Raw genomic sequence first — 24626 nt, forward strand, 5'->3', positions numbered from 1 at the left:
ATTGACATAGTGCCGATCAAGACCCAACTGCATACTTAGGGATATCGGTGATGTACGAGTAAGGTGATGAAATGACACCTTTTCTGGGGCGGACTCGTCACGTTCCATCCTTGAGTCCCGAGGAATCCACACTCGCGATGGCAACACTAATATGAGAGGAGAAGGCGGTAACATTTATGCTAAGGGAACTGACTATGACGGACAACTTTGCAAAATTAACACTACTTTATACGAGTGTATGTAGAGTCGAGGAACTCTAAGCTGTTACTGATCTTATTTGCATAATTTTAACCAATCAGGCAATCCGATATGTAGGATTAAAGATTGATTCTTCTAATTAATTGATTCTTTGAAGTAAGTAGAGGTAGGTACGAGAAAAATAAACATTTGAACGCCTGTTAGTACTATTAATGCAAAATTACTTTGAGTTGTCGGTAAACGAGAATTTTGTTCAGAGGCCATTTTGTTCTATCTAACTAATGGTTAACCAGTATATAAATAAAAACTAAGAAAGTAAATTGATTAAATTTTTTGGCGTGATATTTAGAGTTTTTTTGACTAAAGCCTCTCGTAGGTGAGGAACCTTGGCACTAACTACGTAAAAATACTCGTAATGATTGGATAGCTAAGTACGTAAAATAGTATGAAATTACAGACTGCGGTATCGGATATTAGTTGTTTCGAATGTAATAAATGCATCTTTATACCTACTGCTTGCTCGTGACTAAGTACCTTCAAGAGCTACTAAAATATTTTTAGTGTCCAAAGTTACTCAATTAGTTACTAAGTAGGTAGTACCCAGGTACTGTAAAAACATTTCTTACATTGAATATTACTTAACTAATTTCAGAACGCTACCATCCTTATCTTTAGGTATAACTTTATAGGTGTTCTTTAAATTATAAAGTTATTATTTACTCCTTGATTTGGAGAAATCTATACTTATAATAAATCTGTAGAGAGGTCAATTCTGTACATGAAATATATTTTCAAAATAACTATCAGGGGGTGATTAGTGATCGATACTGATGCCAAAAATGCAATCAGTAAAATTTTTGTCTGTCTGTCTGTCTGTCTGTCTGTCTGTCTGTCTGTCTGTCTGTCTGTCTGTATGTTCCTTATAGAAACAAAAACTACTCGACGGATTTTAACGAAACTTGGTACAATTATTCTTCATACTCCTGGCCAGGTTATAGGATACTTAGGAATTCCCACTCGAACGGGAATTAGCGGGTAAATCCTTTTGTATGAAAAATCTAAANCGGAGAACATTTCCTCAGTACGACTGAATCGCGACTAACCTGGCGTCGCGGGCGATGTTCGTTTTTGGGCATATCGCGGAGACACGCGCCACGCCCCCGTTTCACATCTATTCCCTTCTATGATCTGAGTTTTTCACGGTCGAGTAATTAAGAAAATTATACCTATTTTTGAAGTTTTAACAACAATTTAATAAAATAATATCTTAAACTCTATATCTAACAATGAATAATTTTATCATATTTAATATTTTAAACTATTATGTTGCATTTTTTACTATAAAATTATCACTTCACGGGATTTATTGCAACAATATCTATTTTAACGGTAAATAATATTTACCCTCCCGACGTTTCGGCTCGGTTGCACGAGTCATGGTCGCGGGCAGACTGAAGAGATGCGAGATGAGAGAGAGGGTAAATATTATTTACCGTTAAAATAGATATTGTTGCAATAAATCCCGTGAAGTGATAATTGTATCATATTTATCCAACCACGATTGATAGATCTCTTACGACGATTTGAAATCATCTATTTGGTGTGGTATTCTATTCGCCTGTAAAAAATTACATGGCAAAATAATGGCTATGCTAGTGGACATAGAGTTTATTGGCTTAACTGTTGGTTAAGATCTAGGCTTTGGGTATTCGGCCGCAGTTCTTAGTTTCCACCAGTAGCAGGAGTGTAACTGGTGACCAGTTAGACTCGTAGCGGATGATGGACAAACGCCCGTATTCACAAACGATGATTGCTTAAGTGAAGCAGCAAATCGAACGCACAGCGTTGAATAGAGCTCTGTGATTGGTTCGTGTGTCGCCCTGTGCGTCCACGCGCACTGTGAGACCTCATAGTAATGTTTGTGAATACGGGCGATAGTGTTGATCAAGACCTACTGCATAGATTACCGGGATATCGGGGATGTAGGGTGATAAATGACACCTTTTCTAGGGCGGACTCATCACGTTCCATCCCTGAGTCCCGAGGAATCCACACTCGCGATGCCAACACTAATATGAGAGAAGAAGGTGGTAAGATTTATGCTAAGGGAACTGACTATGACGGAAAACTTTACAAAATTAACACTACTTCATACGAGTATATGTAGAGTCGAGGAACTCTAAGCTGTTAGTTATTTATTTGCATAATTTTAACCAATCAGGCAATCCGTTATGTAGGATTAAGGTTGATTCTTCTAATTGATTGATTCTTCGAAGTAAGTAAAGGTTGGTGCGAGAAAAATAAACATTTCAACGCCTGTTAGTACTATTAATGCAAAATTACTTTCAGTTGACGATAAACGAGAATTTTGTTCAGAGGCCATTTTGTTCTATCTAATGGTTAACCAGTATAAAATAAAAAGTGAGAAAGTAAATTGATTACATTTTTTGGCGTGATATTTAGAGCGTCATCTCAAGTTTTTTTGGCTAAAACCTCTCGTAGGTGAGGAGCCTTGGCACTAACTATCGATAGCTACGTAAAATAGTATGAAATTACAGACTGCGGTATCGGATATTAGTTGTTTCGAATGCAATAAATGCATCTTTATACCTACTGTTTGCTTGTGACTATGTAGGTACCTTTAAGAGCTACTAAAATATTTTTAGTGTCCAAAGTTACTCAATTAGTTACTAAGTAAAGTAGGTACCTACTGTAAAAACATTTCTTACATTGAATATTACTTAACTTATTTCAGAACGCTACCATCCTATCTTTAGGTATAAATTTATAGGTGTTCTTTAAATTGTAAAGTTATTATTTACTCCTTGATTTGGAGAAATCGATAATATAATTAATGTTGAGCAATAATAGTGGAGGCAAAATCGGATATTGATTAAATTTTTCAGTATAAAGTTGGATTATGGCCTGATTACAGTGCTGTATATTTTTGGTTTAGTTTGAAAATAAGATGCTATGTGATCGAAGTGATTTGAGACAGAGGCTATGCGGAGACCACCGTAGCGTCGGAACTTTGCCATTCGGAAGCATGGAAGTGGTGGGATACCGTTAAGATGCGCGGGCGCCGGCCAGTCAGGCTGGCACTCAGCTGCGTGCGGACATCTGATACTGTCACAGTGACTCTACCATCAACAACTTATCTTTCGGAGCTTTCTCTACAGAGAGAGTGCGTTTCGTTTTGCTTTTAACACCAGCTGTAGTGTTGTGAATCAAGTTGTTGGACTAATTTGGCGAAGCCGTTTGATATCTGTGTCGAAATGCGAGTGAAGGGTCTAAGATTGATTCATTAATTTTAACTTGTCCTCCCAGTGCTTGGAAAATTACTAGAGCAGTCTATTTATTTTAGTAAGTCGAAAAAAATACAAAATGGAATTACAATTTAATGAAGATGGAAAGCCTTACGTGATGTGGGGGAAAAATATAATTCAATTAGAAAATGGACCTATAACGGACAAACAATCTAAAGAAAAGGCTGAGAAGGAACTTCGGGAAACGCCGGAGATCGTGGCTGCTGCGATAGAAGAACTCAGGAAACTTTTAAGAGGTGAGTGAAAGCTCGAGCATTCTGTTTCTACGCACACATTCACGATACACATAAAAACCAGAATATAAATATTTATTTACAAATGTTATTTGGTACGCTGGTATAGGTGTACCAGAATCTCATGGCAAATAGGGAAAATAAACTTTGTTGAGAGCAATACTGGGGAAATTGGAATAAACGATCTTGATACTGTTTAATTTTTTACTTTTATGACTTTAATATTAATGAACATGAAGTACGAATATACATTTTAGATAGGTATGTGTATGAAGAATGTTGTTATACATCGGGTTTTTAACATAGGAAAATGTCTTGAAAAATAAATAAATCGTATTATTACTTTAAGTAAGTAATTTTATTATGCATCATACTTTTAACTTATCACTTCATTCAGAACTAGAAAACTATTCTAAGAACTCCACTTGCAATTTCTTGTTCTTCAATAGATGATCAAGATAAAGAGATAAAATCTTTTTCAATTTTCTTTACATGGTCATAACATTTTGACCATTCCTCTGCACCAATTTGTGAGACATACCTGAAAACCCCGATAAAGCAGCTATTAAGAATAATACATAACATACAAAAAAACATAACCCTCCTTGTGACGTAGTTGGGTAATAAACTAAATGTATCAAAACATTTCAGTCCAACTTACTGTCAACTCGACGACGCGCTTTAGAATCAAAGATTGACTTTGAATTATGCCTTATTTTACAATTCACTTTGAAAACAATATGACTTGCTTGAACTTTTTCGACTTTTTCACAAAAATAACAAATAGTCAAGAAGAGATTACAAAATTTTTGCAGCGGCTGACAGATTTCATAATTTTCTTTGACAGGTGACAATTAAACCATAGACAATTGCCATATGAAAAACACACTTTTCCAATATTTTTGTTTGCCATGAGATTCTGGTACACCTATAATATATTGTGTTAATGCCTACTTCTGATAGTAAATAATACAAATGTAGCGGTTATTTATTAATTGAGTTATACGATTTTGGTTTGTAGAGCTCTCTTTTATTTAATTATGGGAATAAATATTCTCTCTTTATGTACATAATCATACAACAATATTCAGATTTATAGAATTGTGTAAATAGTTATCTACTTCTTGCAACAAATTATCTGTTTACATACCGATAAAAATATAATTATGTGTGAAGATTACAAAATTGTTATCGCTATTATTATTGACAACGTTAATTTACTAATTAAATACTAACTTATGGAAACCGATTAGGTATGATGTTCCATCCAAGAATATTTAGTAAGTATTATTTGTTGATATGCTTAGACCATGCTTAAGATTATCTCAAGTAAATAGATCAGATGTAGTAGACATTTCCTAGAAAATCGAAATAGGAGACTAGTTTATGTGCGAGCTTTCAGATATTTTATGACAAATTAAAATCATAGATTCTTGATTCTATTTTGTTCCGATATCGAGGGAAAGGTATCTGGGTCTATACGACGGTAATTTTCCAAGGAAACGTTTTTCTTGTAAGTATGTGCTTAAGAAAACATAGTAAAAGAAACTTAATGTATCTGATAATAATGGATGATACCTAAATGAGGTAACTTCAGCATTTTAATAAATTATATTTGCAAAAGCTTCAAATACAAGCTTTATGAGAGTCAATTAACCAATATCAAGATTCAGAGCAATGTTATTAATGAAGCTGCTGACCAAACCGCAAGTAGCCCAATAAACAAATTGGAGCGATCTGAGGCGACTCTGAAGTAGGTAGGGATGTCGAATATTCACTGTAGGATCTGAATTACAGTAGGTAGGTACACCATGGATGGTAAATAATTATTAATACATAAATGCATCGCTAAAATTTATTTTGTATAAAGTCGAATGATTTATCAAACTCATTTGTTTATCAAATTAACGTTTAATCCTGAAATTGAATGATAAACACTAAACCAATCCTTTGTTTTTAATATTTTTGTACAAATCAACAGTTCATAATTATGTAAAATAGGTACAGGCAATTGTTCTGCATTAAAAAAAAAATATAATTGATTGATAACGCTAGAGCCAAAATTCTGATGACTAAGTACGTAATTTAACTAAAAACATGTTCTTATTTTGCATAGTTTTAAATAATCGATATATTCTAAAAGCATTAGAATTTAAAATTGCAAACGAACTCACACAAATTGCAATGGCCGCATGTTCACGATCCTATCTTTGGAAATATCGGATCGGGCGCATCCCTACTCCGGTCAATTACCGGTTAATTTGAGGACAAAGCATTATGTGAGCGGACTTAAACACTGCAGTTATTATGATCGTATGTAGTGCAGGGTAATAAATGAGCTAAAGTATCGAGGTCGAAGGTCCTGGATCAAATTACTGTAGGTATCTACTTAGTTGACAGAGAGACTTTAGACTTTATTACAAACCGATCGTCAATACCGCTTGTTATTTGAGATGATGAGATCTTGATATGAGTAACCGTCTAAGAAAATTGATATTAATTAGCCTCGATTGACTCTTCAACTTGTTTTTTTTGCTGCATATAAAGTGCAATTAATCAATAAGTGGGTGCACCAGTCCCATACCAGGAACCAGTACCTAGTACACCATTTCTAATTTCACATCAAAATATTAACAATCTGTCGAATTTCCCGCCACTTTTCACCAATCATTAGTCATAAATAAAAGCGACAAACACGACTTGGTACGACTTGGGCACATTGCGACTTGTCACATTGATTGTTAAATAAAAAGAAACCTTACAGCTATTAAGAAAATTGGAATAAGCTACTTGATTCTATAATATACAAGGAGTAGTTAATTATTTTTTTGCAATGATTGTTGTCATAATTGAGTCACAATATCAAAATTACTTTTAAAATGTCGCTTATTCGGTTTGTTACTGGTACAACCACCCTATTTAGTTGTAAAGATATTTTTGAGTCTCAACTAATAGAAAGTAAACTTACTGTATCACTTAAATCAAAGCTAGACTAAAACGAATGTTGTGTTCAGCTACAATCGGAGTGCAAATTAATTGTTAATATTTGTTCAATGTACTTTATTTTTAAGCCATGATTTGCAATCTGTTGCTGTACCTTAATAAATAAATAAATAAATAAGTATACTAAAGCAGTATACTACAGCTAAAACTGTCAAAAATGTTTATGTGGTACTATGGTGGTACTTTACCATTTATACATTATTTAATGGCCTAGTTTAAAGTCTAATAGGTATTTGAGTATCTCACTAACAAAAGGTTATGTGATGTGGAACGGTTTTCGTGTAATTTGTGGTTTTTATAGTTTGGCAGAAGGTTAGAGGCTAAAAAATGTTAGGTTGTTACTTTAACTTAACCTAGAATCTATTTATGCTTTAGAACTGAGTGTTTTGTTTTTAAAAACCCTTTTTCATGTCTTCGATAAAAATAAGGTCATATAGTTCCAAAATACTGTACATCTAGTAGGAAAAACTTTCGAGTTCGTTTCGTTGCGTATTCAAAGTGTCATCGAAAAATTTTGTATGAAAAATTAAACAGCGCCCCCTAGGGCGGCTATAATATAGGGGGCGCTGTTTAATTTTTCATACAAAATTTTTCCTACTAGAGGTACTGTACCTCTAGTAGGAAAAACTTTCGAGTTCGTTTCGTTGCGTATTCAAAGTGTCATCGAAAAATTTTGTATGAAAAATTAAACAGCGCCCCCTAGGGCGGCTATAATATAGGGGGCGCTGTTTNAAAAAAAAAGAAATAAATAAATATCCTTGGACATTTTACACTGCGCCTCTAGTCCCAAACTAAGCAAAGCTTGTACTATTGGTACTAGACGACGGGATAAACATACTTATATACTTTTTTTTTTGTAAATACATACATATTATACATAGAAAACACCCAGACCCGAATAATCTGTGTTTTATTATCATTTAAAATCTTGAGATGTACAATACAAAAGAGGATATTTACAAAATAGTAGGCTCAACTAAAGGGGATATTTACAGTAAGTACAGAACAAAGGGGGATATTATAAAAGATCCGTGTCAAAAGAGGATATTATGATTTTTCTGAACTCTGTAACTTTAAATTAACAAGTCATATTTTTAGGCAAAAAGTGTAGTTAGAAAACTGTAATGAAATAGTTTCATAACAGAAATAATGCTTTTCGGTAGGTCTGTAAATATTTCCCATATAAGTTTTTCCCATTTTGTGAAAAATAAGATAGAATGTAGGTATCCCCTTTTGAAAAGACACTCCTCAATTAAATACTAACTTATGGAAACCGATTAGGTATGATGGATGTTCCATCCAAGAATGTTTAGTATTGTTTGTTGATTTATGATTATCTGTAATTAAGTATTTGCAAATTAGTAGTTTTAGACCATGCTTAAGATTATCTCAAGTAAATACATCACATGTAGTAGACATTTCCTAGAAAATCAAAATAGGAGACTCGTTTATTTGCGAGCTTTCAGATATTTTATTACAAAATAAAATCTTAGATTCTTGATTCTATTTTGTTGCGATATCGAGGGAAAGGTATCTGGTATACGACGGTAATTTTCCAAGGAAACGTGTTTCTTGTATGTGCTTAAGAAAACAGTAAAAGACACTTTAGATATCTGATACAATGAATGACATATGAGGTAACTTCAGCATTTGAATTTATTATATTTACAAAAGCTTCAAATACAAGCTTTATGAGAATCAATTAACCAATATCAAGACTCAGAGCAATGTTAATGAAGCTGCTGACCAAACGGCAAGTAGCCTAATAAACAAATTGGAGCGATCTGAGGCGACTCTGAAGTAGGGATGTCGAATATTCGCTGTAGGATTTAAATGCATGGATAAAATTTATTTTGTATAAAGTCGAATGATTTATCAAACTCATTTGTTTATCAAATTAACGTTTAATCCTGAAATTGAATGATAAACACTAAACCAATCCTTTGTTTTTAATATTTTTCTACAAATCAACAGTTCATAATTATGTAAAATAGGTACAGGCAATTGTTCTGCATTAAAAAAAATATAATTGATTGATAACGCTAGAGCCAAAATTCTGATGACTACGTAACTTAACTGAAAACATGTTCTTACTTTGCATCATTTCAAAAAGTCAATCTATTCTTAAAGCATTAGAATTTAAAATTGCAAACGAACTCACACAATACACAAATTGAAATGTCGTATATTCACGATCCTATCTTTGGAAAGATCGGATCGGGCGCATCCCTACTCCGGTCAATTACCGGTTAGTTTGAGAACAAAGCATTAGTATATGTACTATGTGAGCAGACTTAAACACTGCAGTTATTATGATCGTATGTAGTGCAGGGTAATAAATGAGCTAAAGTATCGAGGTCGAAGGTCCTAGATCAAATTACTGTAGGTAGGTCTACTTAGTTGACAGAGAGACTTTAGACTTACCGCTTGTTATTTGAGATGATGAGATCTTTATATGAGTAACCGTCTAAGAAAATTGATATTAATTAGCCTCGATTGACTCTTCAACTTGTTTTTTTTGCTGCATATAAAGTGCAATTAATCAATAAGTGGGTGCACCAGTCCCACACCAGGAACCAGTACCTAGTACACCATTTCTAATTTCACATCAAAATATTAACAATCTGTCGAATTTCCCGCCACTTTTTACCAATAATAGTCATAAATAAAAGCGACAAACACGACTTGGTACGACTTAGGCACATTGCGACTTTCCACATTGATTGTTAAATAAAAAGAAACCTTACAGCTATTAAGAAAATTGGAATAAGCTACTTGATTCTATAATATACAAGGAGTAGTTAATTATTTTTTTGCAATGATTGTTGTCATAATTGCGTCACAATATCAAAATTTACTTTTAAAATGTCGCTTATTCGGTTTGTTACTGGTACACCCACCCTATTTAGTTGTAAAGATATTTTTGAGTCTCAACTAATAGAAGTATTCAGTATACTAAAGCAGTATACTACAGCTAAAACTGACAAAAATGTTTATGTGGTACTATGGTTGTACTTTACCATTTATACATTATTTAATGGCCTAGTTTAAAGTCTAATAGGTATTTGAGTATCTCACTAACAAAAGGTTATGTGATGTGGAACAGTTTTCGTGTAATTTGTGGTTTTTATAGTTTGGCAGAGGGTTAGAGGCTAAAAAATGTTAGGTTGTTACTTTAACTTAACCTAGATATTTATGCTTTAGAACTGAGTGTTTTGTTTTTAAAAACCCTTTTTCATGTCTTCGATAAAAATAAGGTCATAGTACAAACATTACCTTCTTGATGTGTCATACTTCAAAATAATGATACGTTCGAATTCGTCAAAATTTCGAATAGGTATTAATGCGGAATCCTTGTAGGTTTGAACCGAAATGCATTATAGTTGTGTTTTAACAACCGCTCGTTAGAAGACTGAAATGGGTACATACTTTTGACTATATTTTGTGGTCTTTACGTCAAGGTCATTTTAATCATTGTAAACGGCTTAAAAATAGCCAGACAGTCCCAAAAAAGAGGTAAACGTTTTACTATTATTTAATTTGCAGTATAATAATAGATGTGTTTTACAGGTTATTAGGATACGAATGAAAGATAACAAATGCAAGATATTACTAGATAAATTCAATTTAAAAAATACTAGTAAGTATAAAAACGAAGTAATTTTTATTAGTTTAAGTCAAACTTAATTGAATTATGTTGGATTGCTCTTTATATCTGTAACATTAAATAGTAATCATTTTTTTTACAAATCAACAAAAAGCTATCAATAGAAACCTATTTTAAAATAGGCAAGATCTTAAGATGTGTAGCCATAGCTGAACAGAGTTTGGAGCAAGGTTCTATGCAAGTTAGGCAGTATCTAAGTACCGGTTTGTTACTAAACTTGGTGACATGCAGGCCACATAATATCAAAATAGTATAGTACCCACCTGGTATTTAAGTAATTTGTTCTAATCCTGACTAATATATAAAATACGAAAGTGACTCTACCGTCTGTCCTACCTTTAATTGTAAAGGTATAAATTGGAACTTAAAACGATTAAGGATTTTTTAGTCCTAATCCTAAACAAATTTAAATCGTATCAATAAATGAATGTTATGTTTTTTTACAAATCTACTGACGGACTAGGTCGTATAATTTTATCCTTGTCTAACCAACAGCAATATAAAAAAACTTGTTGTGAACTCGAGACAAACTCGAGACATAGTTCACGTATTTGGATCTAAGACTTGTTTTTCGTTTAAGGATAAAATGGCATGTACTTACTTAATTAAAATATGTATTGGGTTTGACTACAATTAACTGAGCAACTACGTATACGGCAGTTAAGTCATAGAACATGCAAAACACATTAATGTCGTAAACACCATATAAATTATTTGTTTTCTAAGAATGCTATGACCTTACTAACCAATTAGATAGGTAGCGTCATTGGTTGTTTATAATTAAGCGATATTTATTGGTCATTGATTAACATTTTTTTAAAAGATACCTTACTACTGTTGTTGAAGAAACAAGAGTTATTCGACTTTTTAAATAATTTAACTATCTGATATGGTTAGAGTAAACTCAGAATAAATTATTCTATTCGCTTAATTTGTTTGACTGCTAACAGCTTACGTAGTTCTTAGTGAAATATTATTTTACCAGGCTTCCTGTTTAAATATTTACCAATTAAAAATAATGGCTGTTTAACCAAGGTCCACAGGCAGTAGATTTTCTTCTGTCCTTACAGAAATTAAAAATTAAAAATCCTTTATGACTAACAGCATCTTTACTTTACCCTTCCTTTTTAACCCTAGTTATTACGTAATTAGTAACTATAATTTTTAGTCTTACATTCGATGAAATTGACTTCATGTTTTTTCCTTGTATATAGATAGACTTGCCCTTTATGAACCGGAAAAATTACGACGGAAAATTGTACCTGTCTAATAAATACAGATTGTACATACATAATTATGTTGTGCTTAGCACAATGTGCCTTGGCAGCATCCTATGTCGTAAAGCTTCTACAATATCGTCCTTGACGTCCTTAACAGCTAATTGGTAGCTCAAAGGTCTTTATACCACTAGATCAGTGAATTATTAGAATCTTGTGGAACCAAGCAAGTTGCACCTTCTTATTATAACCATTACCGATGTTTTTTGTATGGAGTTTGTCAGACTTTTGACGTTTGTTAAAGTTAAAGAAAGTGCAACCCAGCCTATATGTAGGANGTGTAGGATTGTCAAGTCTTTATAATAGAAACAAGTTTTTGCACTGTATAAATAGATTTGTAAGCACGTGCAATTGGCTAGGAAAGATGTAAGGGGAGGAACCTATACTTACTATAAAGTTGCATCATTGAAAAATATTACAGACATCAGGCATTTGAGTAGCCTCTGCTCTAAGAGGGGAGAAATGGAGCGTAATGCCACTTAACAACTACTTTATGTAGGAGACAATGCCGCAAATGTACGTTCGCCCTCGAAGCTACGGTAGAGCAATTTATTCCTCATCCCATGCGTCGCTAACTGTTGCGCGTTAGCTGGAACATGTGTCTCTGAGGTGTTAAGTTACGGTATGAGCCTTGCGTACATATAAGAAGAAGAGGGGTGGAGTTATAGTAGGGAATTTAGTGCAAGAACCCCTCCACTTTGGTATAGAAGGCTCATTTTTGCAACAGTGGTTCTTTGGGTGCTCCTGAGTGGATTTCCGTCGGTAGACATCGGGAGCCCCCCCTGTGGTAGCAGGGGGAGGGGGGGGGGCAAGTTTCCTTCCGCCGCGCTTCACTTTAAGGCCCATATCTTCAAAACTATGGGTATTAGGGCAAGCGTGGTGTCATTTTCAGATAATTAAAGGATGGCGAATTCATTTCTAGAACAAACTTTTTGCCTTTTCATACAAAAAAATAGAAATATTGAACAAAATTCACAAAAACCAAAAAGTACTTTTTTAAATTAACGTCGTTTACTTTTAAACCACTGGAGATAATGTAATAAAAAAAATATGACCTGAAAGCTACATTTATCAGGATTATAAAAATATACCATTGTATGGCACTTTTTTCGCAAAAACTAGGTGAAAAAAATTTTTTCTTCAGGACACAGCGGGCGAATTTTATTGCGCATCGGAATTTTTTTTTATTTTATCCATGAATTCATACTATTTGGTTCATAAGCAAGCAAGGATTTATTATTTTAGAATTTATTTAGAGTTGCTGGCAGATCAATCTACCATGATTTGTATTTTTTTGTCAATTGATTTTGAACTCTATGTGTGAGACATAAGGTTGAAAATAGCTTAAATACATTTTAATATTGAAAATATCATAAGAAGAAAGCACATAAATAATTATAGTTCTTTATTTAACTTTAATTTGTGAGTATTATAATTTTAATTTACACTTATTTCTACATACTATTGTACCAGGATTTAACGGAAAGGTAAGTGTGAGGAAAATGAGGATTCACAATCATAGTACGGGGAGATATTTTTTGTTTTAGTTGTTTTTTTCAGACAGCACCAGCTTCTGCACTACTTCTTGCACTTACATCTCACCATTTCCAGGCAAGCCTCGGCAGCTACGGGCAAACCGGTCCATGTAGGCTCCATGTTGCTATCGACTCTGGTCCACCCCCAACCAGTCGGGCAAAGGGAAGACTGAGTCGGTTGCTTGCAACTAATCCTATACGCAAACCCCTTGGATTGATCTAATAAGTGGATAGATCTTGAACAAGGCAACGACTAGAAAAGAGGAGGGGGGCGGTGTTGGCGGTCCGCCCCGGATGCCAAGCATCAGGGGGTGACACATGTCGCACAGATTAGTACTCACTGGCGCATCTGCATAGCAAGTCTGCGGTCTATGTCATTGTCTTTCAATCTTGGAATCGGTAGGTAGCCCCAAAATCATGGGGGTTACCAAGGGGGTGCCTTAGGACTTACGCCGCCATTGCCAAGATGGCCTTGGGAACGGGAACGGGCGTCTACTGTAAACACTTCGAACCTCAGATCATAGAAAGAGAATAGATATGAAGTCGCGCGTAACTACAACGAGAACCAGTGTCCACACATTTCCCCCACCACAGCTCCCACACACACATTCAACTGTGTACAAACAAAGCGACTGAGAGTCTCCGACAACATGTGCAACCGGCTTAAAAGTNTAAAACATTTGCCATATAAACATTTGCCAAGTAAAATTTTGCCAAATGATAATTTGACCAAATGAATTAGTTGCGAAAAGTACAGTTGCTAAAAGTTCATTTGGGAAATGAAACTTTGGCGATAAGTTGTTTGCGAAGTGAAATTTGGCGAAAAGTAATTTGGCCAAACGGAAGGATACCGTTTTACAGGTTATTAGGATACGAATGAAAAATAACAAATGCAAGATATTACTAGATAAATTCAATTAAAAAAATACTAGTAAGTATAAAAACGAAGTAATTTTTATTAGTTTAAGTCAAACTTTTTTATTTATTTATTTATTTGGGTAAAAAAACAGTATTGAAGTACAGTAGCAAATAAATAGTAATAATATACCAATATTATCTAAACTCACACCAGCATCATTTACCACAGTTTAGATAAAACAGTTAATTAAACTTGTGTTGAGAGTGGTTGTAGTAAACACTTATTACGTAGGTACAGGCGGTAGCACATCGAAGGAGACACTGTGGCATCTTCTGCGGCTGTCTAAATGCCATTTTGCGGCAAAAATCCCATGTAGACAACCACATCCATCATACCAACAAATATTTAAATGATGTTCTGCAACAAAAATGTATAGTCCGATGTGCCATCGCACTGACTGCATTTTTGATTTTTTTTTTTTCTTTAATATTAATTTAAGTATTTAGGTTAGTAACAACAGAGTGTAGGCATATTAACAGATTCAGGTAAGTATAGTGAGAATTATTTAGTACCTAGTTATTTAATTTTTAGCGTTAAGAGNGGAGTGAAACCGGTCGGTGAGCAGTCTTTAATACATCAGTTATTTGGAGGAGCAGAAAGACAATCACAGAAACATAAATTATATGAGATCATTGTAGAAAGTATAGATAAATCTTTTAAGCTCAACATGACCACACTGACTGAAAAGAAAATTTGTGGAACGATACCAGCAGCCAGTCGTGAGTTGAGTGCGCAAGTAAAACAGTGGAACATTGCCTTGGGGGACATCGAAAGTTGCAAAGACATACATTTATTAATTGGGGCAGATTATGCTAATTACATTATGACCGGAACGTTTTTGAATGTTACAGATGGGTTAGTAGCCATAAAGACAAAACTTGGATGGACTTTGCAAGGCAAAGTAGATGGCCAGAAGGACCCACGGGTGTGTACGTTGTTTTCGAAAGCGGAACTAGACATTGCCGATCTATGGAATTTAGAGGCAATCGGTATACTTGACAAGCCTAGAGACGGAACAGATGAGGTAATAGAAAGTTTCAGGCAAAATTTGATTGTTAACAGCGAAGGAAGATATGAGACTACTTTACCATGGAAGCATGATCGAACTATACTGTCATCAAATAAAGATTTAGCAGAGAAGCGACTATTTTCTACAACGAAAAGATTAAAGGCTATCGGCAAAATTACGGATTACGACAACGCGTTTCAAGAATGGCTGAAATTAGGTATTATTGAAGAAGTTGAACCTGACGACGGACAGGGACATTATTTAGCACATCATGCCGTTATAAAGGAGTCAAGCCTTACTACCAAAACAAGACCTGTATTCGATGCTTCAGCAAAAGGTAAAAATAAATACTCATTGAACGCTTGTCTAGAGAAGGGAGTTAATTTGATTGAGCTGATACCAACGTTATTGACACGTTTTAGAATGAACGCTGTCGGTATTTCTGCAGATATTGCGAAAGCATTTTTACAAATATCTTTGAAGGAGAGTGACAGGACATATTTGAAGTTTCTGTGGTGGAAAGACTCGGAATTGAAAGAGATCATTACATACAGACACTGTAGAGTTGTATTTGGTCTAACATGCAGCCCTTTCTTATTAGCGGGAACAATAAAACACCACCTGGAAAATTACAATGGACCATGGAAGGAGACAGCTGAGAGGTTATTGTACTCTTTTTACACAGATAATTGTGTAACTAGTTTAGAGGAAGAAGAAGTGCCTAAGTTTGTTTCAGAAGCTCGTGAAATTATGGCCATGGGAAAGTTTGATTTGAGGGGGTGGGTAACTGCACCAAATTCAGAATCAGTTCCAGATTATGAAGAGGTATCTGTATTGGGATTAAACTGGAATACAAAAGACGACGTGTTAACCTGCAAAGTAGAGAGTCTGAATACAATGAAACAAGGGAATATTACTAAACGCAGTCTATTGTCTATCGCGCATCGGGTTTTTGATCCAATAGGATTTATGGCACCCACGACTTTGATCCCGAAGCTCATATTACAACGAGCGTGGCTAACCCATAAACGTCATGATTGGGATGATGAGCTACCGGAAAGTTTGACCACAGAGTTTGAGAATTGGCAAAAAGAAGTAGCTGAGTTAAATAACGTCAAAATCCCGAGACGTTTATCTAGTCTGCGTCTAATGGACGGCAAAAGAAGTTTGCATATATTTTGCGATGCAAGCATGAACGCATATGCAACTTGCATTTTTATGCGAACTGAAAAGGATGACGTCGTGAACGTGAGCTTGGTACTAGCAAAAGCAAGAGTTGCACCTAGCAAACAACAAGTCACAATACCGCGCTTGGAATTGTTAGCGGCGGTCATCGGCACCAGGTTGAGTAGGCTAGTTCAAGACGCGCACTGTCTTGAATTCGAAAGGGTAATTTGACGGTGTTAGGGGAATTCTAGGAATAAATGCAGAGCCTCCTCATTGAGATTGAGACATTTCAATTTGAGATTTCACTTGACATTGATTGCAATCTGACATGGAGTTTTCAAACACTTGTAAAAATAAAAAGTAATTAAATCAAAAGCAGTAAGTATCTAGTATTGATATCAACTTCGAAGCAAATGACTCCCAAAATAACTTTCTACCCCTTCTACACGTTTGTCATGAATTATAATATTAAGGAATTGTTAAGCAAAATTTCAAGTAGATTGAACCAAAAAATCTACCTGTATGCAAAAAGTACCTGGATGCAAGCGGCGCAGGACCGGTCTTTGTGGAAATCCTTGGGGGAGGCCTTTGTCCAGCAGTGGACGTCTTTCGGCTGAAACGAACGAACGAACGAACCAAAAAATCACTTTGTTCCATACAAACTTTGCCCCCTTTTTTCACCCCCTTCATTTCATGACCCTATTTCGGAAAATCGGATGCCTACGTCATACAAAGAACACACCTTCCAACTTTCAGGTCTCTACGATATCCGTCAGTCATTTAGGACAAAGCATTTTTATTAGTTGTCCAATACTCTATCGTTCCAGGTATGTCATTGACAGGAGGGCGCTACTATCTTAATAATGGGTTATTTATTAGTCCCAACTTTATGCCACGTGGACATTTTAGAATCGTTTGACTTTAGATACCTAAGCGATTTGATATTCGGAGTCTTTTAATGAAAAAAAGTTCTAAAATAACTTGAGGTGTTGTACCCGATCAAGCTTTTCATTGCAGGACAGTTTAATAGTTTTATTATTAGTGCCTTCTTTAAGTCTTGATTTGTCAGAGTAGGTAAAGGCTCCATGAGAGCAAAATTTAGCTTTATAATAATTTTTAATTCTTATCTTGAAATATTTGACGCCTTGTAATCTCTCGTTAATATATGTAGATCCACACAAATAAAGAATGTTTGACTTCGACTTTAATAATTATGCTCTTACGTACCTAATTATAAATAAACTAGCTTTCCGCCCGCCGCTCCGTCCGCGTTGAATTTTTCGGTTTTTATATAACCTATTACACTCAGATATAATGTGGCTTTCTATTGGTGAAAGATTTTTTTAAATCGGTTCAGTAGATCCCAAGATTACCCCTTACAATTTAACAAATATACAAACACACAAACTTTACCTCTTTATAAATTAGATAAAGATAGGTAATTTGAAACTCTATTTTGCTTAATTCTTTTTTTTATTTTGAATATTTCACAATCCAAACTAATTTACTGTAAGTAAATGCTAAATAGTAAATATGTTTTTATGTTCCTGGTCAGGCTATATATATTAAAATCCCATCAAAAACAATACTTGTCAAAAAAACCAAGTCTCGCAACTCAGTTCTTCTACGGTAAAAAGTTGTGAGATCCATGTAATACCAAGTCCAGGCCAGGAAATCTTTAACGTTTTAGGGTATTTCTCCGGAGGCAAAATTTTCGATGTCTTTGGGTATAGTTCTGTAACCAACTAACAAAATGGCATGCAATTTTTTTTTTNCATAACCCTTTCATCGAGATAGCAACAGTGTTAAACGCTTCCTATCATTATTATACACACTGGAATACTGCCTTTACGCTACTTGCGTCGATGACTGATTGACTGTAATATTGCCCACCCACGGTGTACGGAATTTGTTGCCAATTATTGATCTAATTCAATATTCTGGTCTGTACTTCATACCTCATCGTGGTGTTACTCGTACAGCTCCACTCAATTGTAGATCTAAACTTGTCTTAGCGTTGTCTCAATCTTCAAGTCACCTATTGATGTCTCTTTCTTGGCTCGCATTGCCTTTTGTTTTTATTTGTTTAAAGAGGTTGAGGCCATAGGCCTAGGTATGCAATACAAGGGGTTTACGTACTTAGTTGTACTTATTCATACATTTTTGCTTAGGTATAAGCATGGCATGCGTCTCCTTACCACCTTGGTACATGTGTGACATAGATGAAGCCATTTACATACAATAAACACTCAAGAACTTTTTTTTATATTTTTTTTTAATATTAACTAGGACCATAGAAGGTTCGTCACTGTCAATATTAGTTTCATTGATTTGCAAGATTACCAAAGCCTTATTATAGGTCGACTATACTGCAGAATTTAATTTGCTCAGCAGTAAACAGAACTCTTTGATCTGAAAATTAGCAATCAGGCTCGGAGTCTAGATGGTGCGCTGTATAACCCACTTTCCACTGCATTAAGGCATGGCTAAGTGAATGTGCTAATTTGTTACTGGGATTCGAACTGCTCTCGTATTTTGAATTTATGGCCACTAGCCAATTCACAAAGATTTCAAAGTTTCATTTCTCAACATTGTCTGATACAAATACGCAATACAAAAACGTCTTCAAAATGTAAGAGATAAGATACCTCAATACTCCTCAAAACAATGCCCAAGAAATATTGTTCAAAACTTGTTAGTTTGTTATGAACTTCGAACTAAACTTGTTCTCATTATTGCTTAACATTAAACTAATTGGGCGTTTATTCGAAATCTAGTTCACTCTGAAACAAAAAGCGAAATCTCAGTCGAAAGTTTCAAAAGGGTAACCTTCGATCCGAGAACAGTTTGATTGGCATTGTGTTGGATCGGCGCCATGACATTGGTTCTTAGCATCATTGTTGCAAGTGCAACCTTTGAGTTTTTACGCATCGGTCTTGGGTAATTGCAGTTCGGCAACGCGATGCGGATGCACATCCTTCCATATCGTGATGAGTAACGGCCCATGAATGTTGCTCAGAGAAGAGAATAAGTATGTTTATTATACTTCATACTTACACGGAGTTACACGTGGTTTTCGCGAGACTCAGTAACTCTGGCATAGATCTTTGCGTTTTAGTTAGTTTTTTGCACATCCTTTTTATCGTGCTGAGTACAGCAACTCTTGAATGTTGGTCAAAGAAGAGAATAATGGTATACTTATTCCTATTTTTATACGTCAAGGCGCCTGTACGTGTATTTATTTGCACGAGACTATACAGAAGCTAGCGATGGATAGGATGACTTTTGTGATCATCATTATCATGCCTTCGCTGCAGAAGCACGTTTCTTGAGTCATCAGTAACTTCAGTGCAATTCTTTGCGTATTGGCAGGCCTGGCTCACTCCGCGCGGTACATCCGATAATTACCTACAGCGAAGCGCCCCGCCGGCGGGTATTATATCAGTCGAGTGTCACGCGCGCGCCCGTCGGGACTTGATGTTTTGCCTTTAATAAATAATTTCTTTCGAATACAATTTATGATGTTTTAAGAATTTTATCGTTAAAATATTAACTATTACCTTTCCGTGTAGGTAAATGAAACGGAAGAGTAACATCGATACACCAAATTACGACAAGCTAGTTCTTTTACCATAATGCATAGGTACCCCAACAATAATCAGTAAAAAATAAATTGTTGCCAAAGTACAGCGAGTAACATTAGATTAAGTTTGTGCAAAGCCAAATGATTTTCGGGTGACGCCTCTCGTTCTAGGATGTAGCCGTTTCGTGTTTGCGTAGTAAGTAGGTAGGTATGATGTCATTCTTTCTTCTGTGATAGTAGGTATGTTTAATTTATTTGTCTTATGTTAAAATGGGTATGAATGATGACATTGTATTAAAATAAGTACTTTTTTATCCTAAGTAGGTATATTTAAAATGTTATTTTTACAAAGGTAAAATAACACTAATACTTACCTACATACGTACCTCATTACAAATACCTAAGTAGATTAATTCTATTTTTTATAGCATAGCAACCCTAACAGCGTAAGAAGAGTTCAGAGACACGCGATAGAAAGAGACAAAACTTGTAGGTGAATAAAATTGTAGGTACGTAGTACTGTGCGAGCTGAATTACACTGTATCGCGTGGTAGCAAGACTCGCATTTATTTAAATCGTCTTGCGGAGTAATCCTTCTGTACCTGTACTATTACTTATTCTGTGGTATTGGTTAGTTATTGAGTTGTGTTTTGTGACATACCTACCTACTTACATAAATGTATCCAATAAGTATTATCGGTTAATAATTGAGTCGCCACTCGCCATAGTACAAAGTACAAGTTTTGATTAGTTAAGAAGGGCTAGGAAATGGTGATATTGTAGCAAAAAATAATTAAGTGTTGGCAAAGAAACACAAAAGGGAATATCGATACGAATCTGTAATCCAAAAACTTACGTGACGCTCCTCGAATCGTGTGACACGCAATTTTGTTAATGCCTTTAATATAAAAACCGACATAGGGATCCCTTGGGAACGTATTAATTTATCAACTGATTTAATTTACCACGAACGGCCATTTCATTTGTTTCTTAAAGATAGAGAATCACTCAACAAAATAATGATATTTAATTTAAAGGAACAAAAATACAATGTTAAATCCTTGTTTATTTCATTCAAGATTATTGTGATATAAATATATCGGCTATCTTTTAATGGAATCCATAAGCGCTGATTTAAGCTGTTGCTGTTAATCCTCAGCCATCATAATAATGAAAGGTGTGGTTGGTCATGCGGTGGAATCAGCTGACTTATATTTCAAACTAGTTATGAGTATAATTCTGTGGCCTACTTTCTTTGTTGGCAATACTTTAGGAGGTAGGTACTCGATATATCCTGTGACGCCATTTATCAAATCTGTAAGTCATTTTTCAGACTACATTTGTTTTTTTTTAATGAGCGGGATTTTCATTTATTCATTTGTTTTCCACTCTTGTTTTCGAAATTAGCACTTACGGGGCATAGAATACATAGCATTCTCCGGCGTAGTGGTGTGAAACCAGCACTCATTTCCTTATCCATGGCACACGGCATCGATCTAACTGTCGTCGTCAGGGCTTCCTCGCGGTTACGCAAGCTCCTTCCAAACACATCTAGTGATGTGTTTAACACTTGACATTTTTAAAAACTAGGCTAGTCTTTTTTATAATCTGATATGAAGAGTCTAATTTCTGTGATTGACACTCAACATCATCTAGGAAAAGCAGCACAAGTTCAAGCTTTTTTCTGGGAAGTGTATGGTTTTGCTAATCATAATAATGATCTCGCTGTCATTTTCTGAATCAGCATAAGACATAAATGTATCATCACAGAATAATGTGTTACCACTTTTCTTTCCTACTGTTGTAACTCTAGTCGATATTTTTAATGTCGAGTAGTTAATGAATATTACGCTAGAATCGACATTCGACAACAACCGTCACTTCTCTAGCGACACGCTATTCTTAACTCAATTATAGGGGAACGATGCACCTATTAAATTCATTATAGAAGATGGTATTGCACTCTAAGTGCGGAACTTTGTCTTTTGCTGGGTCAAAAGCGGATGATGACTTGTAATAAATGTTGTTTTGTTGTGAATAATATCTATTAAAATGTAATTATATGATACTCCAATTTCAATTCTTTAATTTCTTCATAATCGTGAATCGCAACTTTGGTTTTCAAAATGTATAGTTACTACTATAGATAGGTACATAGTAAAGGAGAATGTTATGGTAATCATAGGCGTAGTTGTCCATTATGTGAATATGAAAACGGGAATTATATCAAAACGAATAATAAATAATGAAATATGATGGTTACTGAACGGACAGACGGGAACAGACAACAAAAAAATAGTAAGCACACCATTTACCAAGTTCATATGTACATTGTTTATAGTTTCCGTATCGCATTCATGCGGCCCGAACAATGGTACTTTCGCCTAATTTATCATTTATATGGCCCGGTCAACCCACCAGCTTTATCTCGGTATTTAACTTCGCCGTTCTATTAATTAATTTCTTGTGCACTGACCCAGATATCGCCATTAATTTCTGTCGCCATCAGAATATTGGGGTTTGTGGGCGATGAAATTAAACTTATTGGGGCGTTCGTTGACAGTTTATTGTGGTTTGATGACATTTGCAACATTATTAGTTTTGATAGCCGCCGGGTTTGGTGTATCGCGGAACGGAACAGGTTTGAATTCCATGAGGGACACATAGACGAGGAGTAAGCACGAAACTCTTGATTGATTTAAAGTTCTGTATTTGTAAACGTCAGTAGATATAAATAAATAAATAAATATCCTTGGACATTTTACACTGCGCTTTTCTAGTCCCAAACTAAGCAAAGCTTGTACTATGGGTACTAAACAACGGATATTAACATACTTAAATACTTTTTTTTTTGTAAATACATACATATTATACATAGAAAACACCCAGTCCAATACAAACAAATATGTTCATGCACACAAATGTTTGTACTGTGCGGGAATCGAACCCGCAACCTCCGGAATAGTAGTCCGTTTCGAACCACTACACCAAACGGCCGACAATATGATGAATCACAGCCAGAATCGTAACTTTTCATTTCAGCCAGAAGATTTAAATTACAAATATTTTATAGAGAGGATAGTGTATGTAGCCCCCACTTTAAGGCCACTGGACAACTTCCGAAAGATCACCTCGAGCGTCACTTGTTTCAATGGCGTACCTGCTTCAAAAACGATGCACACATTATGTCAGACGGTCGTTACGTCACGTTATACAATAACAGAACAAAGGTTACACTTCTGCGACTTCCCATGCGTCAACATTGTCAGATTTCTTGCCACTATAATAATACAATTACGGCCGCATAACGCTGTGAACTACTCGAACAGCTGTTATCATTTCTTGTTATGACCGTTCAATGCGATCGTAGCACTCGTAGCGGCTAATGATGTCACTTCCAGTCGCTTATAGCCGCACCTTTTAACTGTAAGATAAATAAATGAACTCGATAAAAGCTTCTCTGAAATAGAAATGTTAATTGGCCTAGTAAATTATACAGTTTATTAGTAAGAAGACGCCATCTACCGTGGCCAAGAACCGAGCTCAATTATAGAGCCCTAGGAGAGACTGTTCCCTAATAATGAGAAAATAGTACACAGAGATAATAGGCTATTTGGAAATACAAACCTGGGCCTGGGTGGCCAATTGTGTTTTATTGAGAAAAATATCTCCTCGAAATAAAATTAATAAAATTAAAGGCTGAAGCAAAGACAAATAACCACAACGATGCTTATTTAATTTCAACAACGTAATCTATATTAATAATTTCGTCAAGGTCTATATTAATAATTTCGTCAAGGGGTACGGTAGACTGGATCGAAACCTTATATGAATAACAAAGCATAAAAAAATATCGATTTTGAGTCGACAACATATATCCGCAAAATTCGGATAATGGAGAATTTCGTTAAATTCCGACGGCACTGACAAACAATTTCAAACAAACCGCTGTCGCCATCTTTAGTAGTTCACTATCCACTCACTATGCGATCAGCGCCAAAACCTTACTACCTCTTTGCTGGGTTGTCATCGATCCATAAATAAATGGAGATCAGTGCGTTTCGCGATTTTTATGATACACTCTTTGTTATGTGTTTTTTCTTTTAACCTTATATTGGCCGATTCAACCACAGAAAAAGAATATTAGCCATAACCATAAAAGTTGAAGTTCAAATGTCAATGTCATTTAGTTTCGCACAGTGATAAATTCCAGTGACATGCAATTTTTGTAATGGCAAAATATTTGTAAGAAACTGCAAACAAATTCAAATGTGCAGTCGATATGTGGAATGCGACAACATTATACTCGGTAAGCGGCTTAATATTTTTTTTATTTAACCCGACAAATAATAATAAATGACCACATGCATAGCCTGTGTTGAGTTGTTATCAACATATACAGAAACAGACACGATTTTTGCACCGTTTTTTCCGATAACGGAATAGTCTCCTTCATGCGCAAGTTCCACTTGAGCTCGGCTGGTTCTTATTATAAATAATTGTGTAATATATTTTTGCAGATAATTTCAATTATTGCGAGTGTTGTGGCTTAGAAACAATTAGGCAGTTAAGAATAAACAAGGCTCGGGCACTATCAAACCTTTTTCCTAAAAAGCAAAAAGCTGCTTCTGCTGCATCACAAGATTTATTTGATGACTTTCAGGTAAGTTAATAGTGTAGGTCACTGAGTAAAGTAAAATAAATATAGA

At 35.1% G+C, this 24626-nt stretch overlaps 1 protein-coding gene across 1 annotated transcript; it reads left to right on the forward strand.

Annotated features, from left to right (window-relative positions):
- Positions 1-14708: 14708 nt before the first annotated feature.
- On the forward strand, positions 14709-19332 carry LOC114353336 (uncharacterized). The gene is made up of 2 exons (XM_028305299.1): positions 14709-16556; positions 19285-19332. The coding sequence occupies exons 1-2, from the start codon at positions 14826-14828 to the stop codon at positions 19330-19332; spliced, it is 1779 nt and encodes a 592-aa protein (XP_028161100.1). The 5' UTR covers positions 14709-14825.
- The last annotated feature ends 5294 nt before the right edge of the window (positions 19333-24626 follow it).

This window comes from Ostrinia furnacalis, unplaced genomic scaffold (assembly GCF_004193835.3).
Source record: "Ostrinia furnacalis isolate ACB-3 unplaced genomic scaffold, ASM419383v2 OfSCF1653, whole genome shotgun sequence".
NCBI lineage: Eukaryota > Metazoa > Arthropoda > Insecta > Lepidoptera > Crambidae > Ostrinia > Ostrinia furnacalis.